This window comes from Sardina pilchardus, chromosome 11 (genome assembly GCF_963854185.1).
Source record: "Sardina pilchardus chromosome 11, fSarPil1.1, whole genome shotgun sequence".
Lineage (NCBI taxonomy): Eukaryota > Metazoa > Chordata > Actinopteri > Clupeiformes > Clupeidae > Sardina > Sardina pilchardus.
This window is the reverse complement of record NC_085004.1, coordinates 20766159-20778401: the sequence shown is the minus strand read 5'-3', so window position 1 is coordinate 20778401 and position 12243 is coordinate 20766159. Positions and strand designations below refer to the sequence as shown.

General features: G+C 52.9%; 1 protein-coding gene across 5 annotated transcripts in view; it reads left to right on the top strand.

Moving 5' to 3' along the window:
- The window catches only part of cbfa2t3 (CBFA2/RUNX1 partner transcriptional co-repressor 3), a 50270-nt gene that overhangs the window by 30700 nt on the left and 7327 nt on the right, over window positions 1-12243 (top strand). For 2 of the 5 annotated variants that reach the window (XM_062549595.1, XM_062549599.1), the window contains exons 3-9: window positions 2146-2405; window positions 3231-3320; window positions 5535-5716; window positions 8400-8689; window positions 8975-9060; window positions 10546-10882; window positions 11678-11746. In XM_062549595.1, the coding sequence (XP_062405579.1) occupies window positions 2146-2405; window positions 3231-3320; window positions 5535-5716; window positions 8400-8689; window positions 8975-9060; window positions 10546-10882; window positions 11678-11746 (1314 nt within the window). The remainder of the gene's footprint in view (window positions 1-2145; window positions 2406-3230; window positions 3321-5534; window positions 5717-8399; window positions 8690-8974; window positions 9061-10545; window positions 10883-11677; window positions 11747-12243) is intronic. The other 3 variants (XM_062549596.1, XM_062549598.1, XM_062549597.1) reach the window with 3 other exon arrangements.

The window sequence follows — 12243 nt, the reverse complement described above, 5'->3', positions numbered from 1 at the left end:
ACACCGCTAACAGCTACTACTGATCTGGTGCCAGGTTCTGATATATGGTCGTCAGCCATGTACTCTATCTCTTCAGGAAGTTAACAGCTAAGGTTATGAAGCCGAATGTACAGCCATAGAATGCAATGTGTGTCTTGGTTTAAGTTCTATATTATGTTATATTTTATGTTCTATAGACTATCTGTTCAAGGGGTTAACAGCTAAGGTTATGAACACAAGTGTGCTGCCATAAAAAAAGTCATCTGAGTTGTACATTGTGCGAATCTGGAGCGCTACTAGGGGTTGACGCACCCAGAGGAGAGTGTGAAAGCTTCTGAGAAGAGTAGGAATAGAATACAAAGAAATGTTACCAAGTTAGAACCTCACCTCACTCAGTGATGCTGCGTATCTGCTCACATGTGAAGTACCTGTGCTGAAGGCGCTCCTTACACACACACACACATGCACACACACGCATGTGCACACGTACATGCAACTGAGAAAGATCTGATTATACCAATCTATCCAAACGCTGTGCGTGTGTGTGTGTGTCCCCACAAAGGTGTATGTGTGACCTTGGGTAGTGGGCACACTGGTGCTGCCGGGGGAGAGGGAGAGCGGCTCTCCTGTGCCCAGGGATGGCATTGTCTGGGCGGGTACGCTCGATGCAGGAGTGGCACTGGTGCCCCGCGGCGGCTCCTGGGGACCCGACTGGTCGGCCCGGGAGGCAGCGCGCTTTCTTCCCTATATAGCAATGATCGGGCCGTGTTGTTCCACCTGTTGTGCTGGTCGCCAGCGGAGCCCTGCACTCTCCCCTCTCTCCGCTCCGCTCCGCTCGCTAAAACCAGAGCACAAGTGCTGGGTCACATGGTAAGGCCACATGTGTGTGTGAGCCCCTATGATGGAGGGATTAAAAAGACGAGTGAAGGGGTGAAATGAAAGACCCCCACCCCTTCGCCGATCCATGTGGCGGCAGACCCACCCCCAGACCCCCACCCACCCCCGCCTCACACACACCACCCTACAAACATACATGGAGTAGTACATGTGTGTGTGTGTGTGTGTGTGCTGACACACCCTTGTCGACAGCAAACTCCGACCAGCCCCATAGTCTAACAAACCGTCAAAACGGTTCGTCTGAGGCCTCGGCACAAAGTGTGCAGTATTGGATCTCATGCTGCAGTGTTACGGGCAGACTCTTCCCCCTAGTGTGTTACGGGCAGACTCTTCCCCCTCATGACGCCACGTTTGTTTACGTGCTATTCTGGAGCGCCTTCTGTAACATTTGCGTAACACTAGACATCCCACGAGTTCCCTAACTGTGGCGCAAATAAGTACACACACTCACATAGCGTACATACACAAGTTAGAGAACCAAACGCAGAGGAGAAGGGGCTGTAATGTATGTGTCATTGAAGAAAGAGTGGGGGACAGGCATTTGGAGGGGGGGTACAATAGAGACAGAGAGAGAGAGAGAGAGAGAAAGAGAGGGGGATAGAGAGATAGTGAGGGAGGACGAGGTGGAGTTGTTGGACTCCGAACCTGAGAGCTGCAAATCTTCCTCTCAGCTGGCGGACATGTGTGGCCGCCGCCCGATTTAGCAGCACACCTGCCGCAGGAATAAAAGTAACGCGGGCCGACGAGGCCTATTTCTGGCCTCCTCTTTAACAAGTTCCTCTTATAGTGGTGTCCTAGTGAGCCGCGAGGGTGCGGGGGGACGGACGACAGAGTGGAGCACCCCAGGCTTGGGGGGGGGGGGGGGGGGGGGTGAAGGGGTGGTGTTGAGTGTGTGAGGCAGAGACAGCTGAAGATAGCGTAGCTGACACACACACACACACAGATACTCACACACACTGTGCCTTCACTCAAAACAAGAGGCACGAGTGTGGCAGACGTGCAGAGAGCAGCTCCGGTCTTCAGCCAGTCGCGTCCAGTCCGGTCGCTGCGTTGGTTTGCTCCGTCCTCTTTTTCCCCCCTCCTTCTGCCATTCGGGCTGCGGCAGGCGCCAAACGCCTTCCGCCATGCACGTCCCTTCTCCGCCGCGTCCTCCGCGCTTCCTCCCCGTGCGGTCGTCCGCCGGCACCGCCAGCTCCTCCAGCGCCTTGTCCTGCTCGTCTAACCAGCCGTCCTCTCCCCCGTCCCCCTGTGTGTCCGTCTCCCCGGCAGTGTTGAACGGCAGCGGCAGCGGGAGCGGCAGCAGCCACTCGCCCACGGCGCTCAACGGCGCCCCCTCCACGCCCAACGGCTTCAGCAACGGCCCGGCGGCCTCGTCCAGCGCCGCGCTCTCCACCCAGCAGCTGCCGCCGGCCTGCGGCGCCCGCCAGCTCTGCAAGCTCAAGCGCTTCCTCACCACGCTGCAGCAGTTCGGCAACGACATCTCGCCCGAGATCGGCGAGCGCGTCCGCAGCCTGGTCCTGGGCCTGGTGGTAAGTGGCCGTCTGGCTCGTCTTGTTTTTTCTCTTATTTTCTCTCCTTTTCTCTCTCTTTTCATCCTCATTTCTTCACTTCTTCATCTGTCTTTGTTCCCATCCCTTCTTTTTTTATCCCTTTATCTTTATATTGGCTTGGTTTGGATGAAGTTTTATCATTCTTTCACTCTCTCTTCTCAGACTCTCCACTCTCTTGCCTGTTCTGTTTTCTCAGTGTGTCTCTTTCTCTCTCACACACACACACACACACACACACTCTATCTCTCTATCTCCCCATATTTCCTGCTCCATCTCTCATCCCTAGCCTGTGCTGCTGTCTGGTGTGTGGTGGGTGCTGTGCCCGTATGTGCATGTTTTCCCTGATGGATCGTGGCTGTGAATGCTCCCGCTCCTGCTCAGTCTGTTTCTGAAACCGGGTCGAGCGTTGGGTGTTCTGCTCTCTGTTCTGTGCGTTCTTGGCTGGGTTTGTCTGTGCTGGTCCTACCGGCGCTTCCTCTCTTCTCCTCCCTGTCTCTCCCCTCTGTCTGTTTCTTCTTCCATCCTTCCCTCCCTCCCACGCACTCTCTCTCTCTCTCTCTCTCTCCCCATCCATCTCTCCCCCTTTCAGCGTGCACAAAGCGCCCGTGTTCAGGTTTTCAAACGCAGACTGCCTCTCTCTGGTGTTGGTCCAAATTACCTGCCCTACCTCTTCTCTTTGTCCAGTCTCCCCTGTTCCCTTTGGCTCTATTGTCACTTTTGCTTTAAGTAGTTGCTTTTGCACTTTTTCACACAGTCATGTTTGTTTTTTTTATTTTTGTTGTTGTTGTTTTTGCTTTTCATCAGAATTCCACTCTGACCATTGAAGAGTTCCACTCCAAACTCCAGGAGGCTACCAATTTCCCTCTACGTCCCTTTGTCATTCCATTTCTCAAGGTAAGCGTCAACATAAACATACACCTACACACACACACACACACACACACACACACACACACACACACACACACACACACACACACACAGAGTCTCACCATGCGCAACCCTCCCTTGAGATCTGATGAACAGTCCTCCAATGCATCACTTAAAAAAGTTACTCCTTCTGGTCCGCCATATGGAGAGAAAAGGCAGAAACTTCTAGAGGCAGACAGACGCTTCAAACAAACAAAAGGAGAGAAGATGGATGGTGGCCAATGTCCACACACACACACACACACACACACACACACACACACACACACACACACACACACATACACTAATCCCATGTGTATGATGCCTACATCAGTATGTGGTGGATGATTGAAGTCTGGTGGGCGAGACTTCCCTCCTCTCCACTCCTCTCCTTTCCTTTCCTCCTTTCCTATCCTCTCCTCCTTTCCTCTCCTCTCCTCTCCTCTCCTCTCCTCTCCTCTCCTCTCCTCTCCTCTCAGCCACCAGCCCCTCTCCTCTAGTCTGCTGGGCTGCTCTGCCCGCTCCATATGGCCATCATCTGCCATTCATTACAACTGGCACACTCCTGCTTACCCTGAGCAGAGGGAAGCACAGCGCAGTGTGTGTGTGTGTGTGTGTGTGTGTGTGTGTGTGTGGAGAGAGAGAGGGGATAGGAGTGGATTGGTGTGGCGTGGAGCAAAAAGAAGATTTCCTGACAGATGTTGACGGGATGGCTCAAGCCGGGCTGATGTCTTTGGCCTGATCCCTCAGCCCCCATCACCATCACCACCCCCACGCCCCACTAACACTTAACCCTGCAGCCAGGGCAGCGCACTCAAACACACGCAGACACGCAAACACATGGTTGTGCACAGACAGATGGACACACACACAAACACACACGCACAATAACATAAGAGGGACACACAAACACCAGCATGCAAAATCCATACAAACACACATACATACATAAATAAACAAACAAGCACACAAACAAACACACACACACACACACACACAAAGAGACATATGGGCTCTTGCACACAGAGGCATAGACGGACAGTTACTCACATAAGACACACAGATGAAACTATTGCATGCATAAACATGCACAAAGAAACAAAACACAAGTGCCCGCACACACACACACACACACACACACACACACACACACACACACACACACACACACACACACACACACACACACAGAGAGGAGAGAGGCAGCCCTGCAGTAGCTGCAGTTGTATGGCCAGTGACCACTATAGTTGAGTACCCAGTGACCGGGTGAACATTCCAGTCCCACGCAGCCAGTCCATCCATCCCGCCCGGGTCCCGAGGCACGCAGACGAGAGGGTGGAGGTGATGTGTGTGTGTGTGTGTGTGTGTGTGTGTGTGTGTGTGGGAGGGGTGGTGGAGGAGGGGAGCACAGAGGCACAAGTGTGGAGAGCAGAGACTGAAGCAGAGTCTGTGGCTGCTAGTGGAATTTCCAATAAACACACACACACACACACACGCACGCTCACTCACATACACTCTCTCACTCACACATTCACACATGCACAAATACACACGCAACACTAACAGAGCAAATCTGTATCCAAACAAGTGGCGCTGTGAGATTCACGCTGGGAAGAGGAAATTAGCTGGTAAAATATTGCCACTCCATCTTTGGTTGAGACGTGGGCGCTTCAGCGTATGCTGGTGTGTGTGTGTATGTATGTGTGCATGTGTTTGTGTGTGTGTGTGTGTGTGTGTGTACGAGAGACGCCAGAGAGCTCTGAGACTTCGCAGCTGGACTGTCCCACAGGCTGCAGTACATCACGCCGACAGCCAGAGTCAACTCCCAGACAGACCCCCCCCCTCTCTCTCCCTCTCTCTCTTTCCCTACTCTCCCTCTCTCGCCATCACTCTCTCCCTAACACTCTCTCTCTCCCTCACTCTCTATCTCTCCCTCCTTTCTCTGTCTCCTAATGTGTTGGATAGAGAGACGGAAAGAGAGAGAGAGCGAGAGAGAGAGAGAGAGAGAGAGAGAAGTGGGAGGAATGCCTGGCAGGCCAGGGAGAAGTGACATCTGGGTTATCTCAATCTCTAACATCAGACCATTTTCTCTCTCTCTCTCCCTCCCTCCCTCACCCTCTTTCCCTCCCCCTCTCCCCCCCTTCTCTCTCTCTCTCTCTCTCTCTCTCTCTCTCTCTCTCTCTCTCTCTCTCTCAGGCCAACCTGCCCCTGCTGCAGAGAGAGCTGCTCCACTGCGCCCGGATGGCCAAGCAGACGCCAGCGCAGTACCTGGCCCAGCACGAGCAGCTGCTGCTGGACGCCAACGCCAGCTCGCCCCTGGACTCCTCCGAGATCATGCTGGAGATCAACGAGCACGGCAAGAGGAGGACCCCTGACAGGTACGGCAGGCACCGACCCAAGGCAACACGGAGACAAGAGACAAAACACACACACACACACATCCAGCACTGCGTGCAAATGCACACACACACAGACTCACACACACATACAGACAGATACAGTATACACACAGGAGATGCGGACAAAGTAATACAATACAGTAAACATACACACTTGTGCACGCGCCCACATGTGCTCAGGTGCGTGCAAAAACACACACACTCTAACATACACTCACACTCACATACACACACACACACATAATGGGTAGATGGTTGTATCCCAAATTTATCACCCTCACCCTGTAAACACACACAAACGCGCGCACAGGCGTGCTGACACACACACGTACACACACTTGAGTAATTGAATTACTTCAGGGAGTTGGAGCTCTGCCAAACCACAAGAGAGCAAAGAGATGCTTTTAAAAAGCTCCGAGTGAAAGCGAGCGAGGGGAGCGAGGGAGAGAACGAGGGAGAGAAAGAGGCAGAGAGAAAAGAGGAGCGGGCGGCTGGGCGGCATTCCTGCCAGCCAGTGCCAGCTGTCTGTGGGAAAGAAAGAGAGAGAGAAAGAGGGAGAGAGAGAGAGAGTGAAAAAAGGAGGGCAGGTCCAGATGCTCTGGCCGTCACGCAACAACAGCAGCAGCAGCAGCAGCAGCAGAAGTGGTGCCAGCAGCTCCTGTGACAGGATGTCCTCACTCTAACCCACACACACACACACACACACACACACACACACACACACACACACACACACACACACACACACACACACACACACACACACACACACACACACACACACACACACACACACACACACACACACAATGCCTGCTGTGTCTGAGGCTGTGCCCTCCAAACTTACATCCCACTCCACTCAGGGCCAAGATGGACCAAAATGCGATTGGAATTTAGAGATTTAAGACCCACAAAAAAACCCTCCTGCACCCCTCCTATCTCTCTCTCTCTCTCTCTCTCTCTCTCTCTCTCTCTCTCTCTCTCTCTCTCTCTCTCTCTCTTGTTAGTTTCCCTGTAGCTGCCCATATGTCAGGGATGTGTCCAGATGGTGATCCTGCTGAACCCCTGCTTGAGCTGATCCTGGGGGGGGGGGGCGAGGGAGTGAGGGAGGGAGAGAGAGAGAGAGAGAGGGAGGCAGGGATGGACAGAGGGAGGGATGGAGGGAGGGGGCAATCCCCCTGTAATCCGCACACCTCCGCCTCCCCGCTCCTGGCTTACAGTGTCACGGCGCGCTGTTCCCAGCTGTTGCTTTGATTTGTGGGATGGCAGGAGACGAGACGTCCGAGAGACGGATCTGGTTCGATCTGGACCACTTCTGGGCCACTTCCGGGCCACTTCCGGGCCACCGCAGAGTGCCGTCAGAGATGAAGGAGAGACACAACACACTGGCGCATGTGCACAACCGGTGACTATAAAACGCTGGGGCCTGAGGACTCCCTTATGTATACCCGTCCTGCAGTTTGTTTGTCGTTTTGTCAGTTGATCTCAAGAACGACAGTGGGAGATTTACCTCAGGGTGCCTAAATAGCTCTCCCTCTCCATCTCTCTATCTCTCTCTCCCTCTCTCCCTCAGTCCTGCATGCCCTCTCTCGCTCCTGCTCTCTCCCCCAGAGGTAAACAGATTAATGGCAACACTCGGCTTGAACCGGTCCAGATGGCAAAAGGAAAAAAGGAAAAAAAAAAACTATGTCACAGAACATCTGGCTGATGCTCATAGGCTCCATAGGTCTGCATGTGTGTGTGTGTGTGTGTGTGTGTGTGTGTGTGTGTGAGTGTGTGTGCGCACGAGAGATTCTGCTTGCAATTTTAAGAGAGCTGAGGAGATTAAGGCACTCGGATCTTTCTCCCATGCAACTCCAAGTGCTAAGTGTGTGTGTGTGTGTGTGTGTGTGTCTGCATGTGTGTGTGTGAGTGTGCTTCGCATATGGCACACATCTGTGGTCCAGGGCTTTGGGAGGCAGACTGTATTTGGTCTGGGCAGTGATCCTCAGAGAGGCCTAGAACTGGTTAAAAACACTAAAAACAACATGGCTTTCCCTCGCTGCTGCTCTGTCTCCTTATCATCAAGGGCTTCAATTCATTCAGCACTTTTATTTACCAAATACCACAAAAAAATACCACAAGTATTTTCAGTCGTATAATCAAAGCTCACAGCACTTTGTAGATGCTTTATATATGTCATTTAGAATACGGTCTCAAAGGAAGCGTTTCAGACACACACACTATGGTCAAAGTGTTTAAGTATCCGGTACGTCTCCATTTCAGTTCCGGAAAGGTCAAGCCATCTCAAACTAGCACTTAAGGGAATCCCCGCTGCATTCCTTAAGGGCATTTTAGATTGTAATGAAAGCCCATAAAGCCCTCAGTTTGATGTTTGGTGTGGACTTCAGTCATCACTGTATCCCTACATGCACTTCCACTCTCTCAGACCACAGCACCGAGTAGGCACGTACAGTAAGCACCTGTGCTGAAGTATGTGTGGAGGTACAGTGGCTGCAAAATGGTGGGAACTTTGATGAGGAAAACAAATAAAAAACTTGGCTCACTGTTGACCACTGACCACTGGCTCTCCTTCTCTCTCTCCTTCTCTCCCTCCTTCTCTCTCTCCTTCTCTCTCTCCGTGTCACTGTCTCCTCCTCCTCCTCCTCCTCCTCCTCCGCAGGACCAAAGATGTCGGGCTGGACCGCGACGGCCTGCACGTGGAGCACCTGGCCAAGCGGCCGTGCACCGTGAGCCCCAGCCAGCGCTTCAGCCCCGGCGGCGGCCCCCTGCCAGCGCACCCTCCCCCCAACGGCCTGGCGTCCGGCCACGCGCCCCCCAACGGCCTGCCCCACCCGGCTCCCCCCACGCCGCAGCACTACCGGCTGGAGGACATGGCCCTGGCGCACCACTACCGCGACGCCTACCGGCAGGCCGAGCAGCGCGACGTACGGGAGAGACACCGGCAGACTGGTGAGAAATGCACAGAGAGAGAGAGAGAGAGAGAGAGAGAGAGAGAGAGAGAGAGAGAGAGAAGTGTGTGTGTGTGTGTGTGTTTGTGTGTGTGTATGCATGTGTGTTTGTTCAGGGGGGCGCGCACACTCATCTTCGCACATACTCTTTGATAATATAATTGGGAAATTGCATTTTAAAAGGAGAAATCCACTGGAAGATTAGTTTGAGTTTGAGAGGTTCTCCAACTTATGTCTTCATCTCTCTGTGTGTGTGTGTGTGTGTGTGTGTGTGTGTGCTTTCCAGCAGTGCATGGAGCTCGCCAAGAGGAAGTGATCGATCACAGGCTGACTGACCGGGAATGGGCTGAAGAGTGGAAGCACCTCGATAATGTAGGTTTGATTTCACTAGTGTGTGTGTGAGTGTGTGTGTGTGTGTGTGTGTGTGTGTTTTCCTCATGAACACTCCAGGGAGGTGATTGCACCGCAGGGCTCTGACAGATTTAAAGACATTTATAAAACAGCTGGGGTTGTTGTTCTGACAGACAGTTGTGGTTTTGCCGAAGCTTTCTGCTTTGCCTTGTAGAATCTTCAAAATCTTCCCAAAACACTTCCCCTCACCCTCCCCATTCCAACACCCCACACAAACACAAACACACACACACACGTTCTCAAAACACACTTGTAGAGACACTCCCCTTCACACACACACATACACACTTGTGCAAAAGAAAAGCATACAAAGCCATACAAACACACACACACATATACAGTACACGCAGGCACTCACACACTCATGCATGCACACACACGCACACACACATACACACGCACAGACGCAGAGACACACACACGCGCACAGACGCACAGACACACACACACACACACACAGAAACAGGCTGGAGAGGAGGCACAGATGGACGGAGGGACCCAGCGGAGGGGAGCTCCAGCTGGGGAGAGCAGCTGAGACAAGGGCTCCAGTCATGGAGGGAACCGGCCCGCGCTGGGCCTCTGCCAAATTAGAAACACTCCACCGAAATAAATATATCTACCAGAGCGAGAGAGAGAGAGAGAGAGGGAGGGGACGGGGGAGAGAGAGCTGGGGATAGAGAGAGAGAGAGAGAGAGAGAGAGAGAGAGAGCTGATTTTGTGAGCAGCAGAGGCAGAATGAATTGGTTTGGCCTCTCCCATTGGCAGCAACACAGCTGTTCCAGAACTATTGTCACTGTGCTGAGCTGCTTAACTGCTCAAGCTCTCTCTCCCCAGCTCTCGCACTCTACAGCACCGCTGGCCGTGCCCCCTGGATCACACACACACACACACACACACACACACACACACACACACACACACACACACACACACACACACACACACACACACACACACACACACACACACACACACACACACACACACACACACACACACACACACAGGCTTTACGCAGCACCTGCATAGCCCGGCCCGTGCCCTACCGCACAGTGGCTACCCAGACGCCGGTACTTAACAGCAGGCCTGCTCAGCGGTGTGCACGGCGCTCTGGCAGTGGACGCTTGTTGCCCGGGGAGAGGAATGTGACCAGACCAGAGATACAAAGACCAGACCCGGCCAGGGCTGACAAGAGCAGAACAGTCTCTTCAAACCTGTCAGTCCTGACACTGTGAAGCGAGTAGGAGCCTCAGTAAATACAATACAGTACCTGACGACAGAAACCGCTACCTCCAGATAATATCTGTCCTACTGGAAATCAATTAGGATGCTCGCTAATCAAGATCCTGGGTAAATGAGTTCTCATCTGTTATCTCTCTCTTTCTTTCTCCTCTCTCCCCCCCCCCCCCTCTCTCTCTCTCTCTCTCTCTCTCTGTGTCCCTGTAGTTGCTCAACTGTATCATGGACATGGTGGAGAAGACGCGGCGCTCGCTGACGGTGCTGCGGCGGTGCCAGGAGGCCGACCGCGAGGAGATGAACCACTGGATCCGGCGCTACAGCGACGTGGAGGATATGAAAAAAGGTGGGAGCCCCGCGCAGCGCCCTCCGCCGCCTCCTCCTCCACAACCACCACCTCTACCTCCACTTCCTCTTCCTTCATCTCACGTTCTTGCTCCTCCTCCTCCTCCTCCTCCTCCTCACCACCACCACCACAACTCCAACACTCCCAGCGGCAACAACAAGTCGCACGCGCTAGCTATTTGCGGCACAGGCAAGAGACCAGGTTTTTCCCAACCGCCTTTTTTGTTTTATTATTGCAATCCGCATGCTACGCACCACAAATGCCTTGTGTCTCTGGTTGTTGTTGTTGTTGTCGGTTCTTCATTTGCCCCTGACCACAGGGCTCCTGTGCGCTCCCTAAGAGCGCTTAGCGGGTTACGGCCAGAGAGGCTGTATGTGTGTGGAGTGTGGGGTGGCATAGGAGTGAGACAGGGACGCATGCTCTAGCCTGCGGTGGCCACTCGGCAGCAGGCGCTGCTGTTATCGCAGCAGCTGAGGTGCAGCTATGAGGGGAACGTGCTGCCCCGGCACAGGCCAGGAAGGGCGCCGCCGACTAACGCTGGAAAAGTGTGTGTGTGTGTGTGTGTGTGTCTGACAATGTGTGTGTGTGTGTGTGTGTCTGAGTGTGTGCGTGAGAGTGTGTGTCTGAGTGTGTGTGTGTGTGTCTGAGTGTGTGTGCGTGTCTGAGTGTGTGTGTGTGTGTGTGTGTGTGTGTGTGTGTGTGTGTGTGTGTGTGTCTGAGTGTGTGTGTGTGTGTGTGTGTGTGTGTGTGTGCGCGTGTGTGTATGTGTGTGTGATCTAATCAGGCCTTTCCTCGTGCCTGACACACCCATTATGCTAGAGATGATAGTGTTTTTTAATGTGTGTAATCGTCTAGCTAAATTTGGCTTGATAATGAACTCATGTATGTGGATAAATTAGACATTGTAATGTGTTTTACTCACTCTCTCTCTCTCTCTCTCCCCCCTCTCTCTCTCCCTCTCTCTCTCTCTGTTTCTTTCCCTTCACCCTGTCACAGAGATCCACCGGGACTTCCTGCACCGGCCGCCCTCGGGATATCTGCCAGAGGAGATCTGGAGGAAGGCTGGTAAGAGCTCACAGCTGTCAGCAGCACCTGGACTGCAGGCTTTTCACCTCCTGACCAATCCATCCCACTCTCATCAGCCCTGAATGATCCCATGACAGCTTCCTACTTAAATCACATCTCAGGCTTAGGGAGATATTCGATTCTGAAAAAAAGAGACAGTTATACAATCATATCTACTTTTCATGTATTAGATACTTTTAATGTATCCTGACTGAATAAGAGCAATGGCCTTATGTCCAGGTTCTGGGCAGTAGTGGGGGCTAGAGGCCCTGGGGTTGAATAAGCATCCAGGCAGGATCCCAATCACTGTCACTCTGCGGTATACACACACACACACACACACACACACACACACACACACACACACACACAGAGAGAGAGAGAGGGAGGAAGAGATAGGGCCCTGCCACAGTTACATAAGGTGAGGGATTGCTGAGGGGCCCCCTATCCGTCATTAATGCTAAGTGCTTTCCATCTGTCACCGCTGTGAAAGGTAA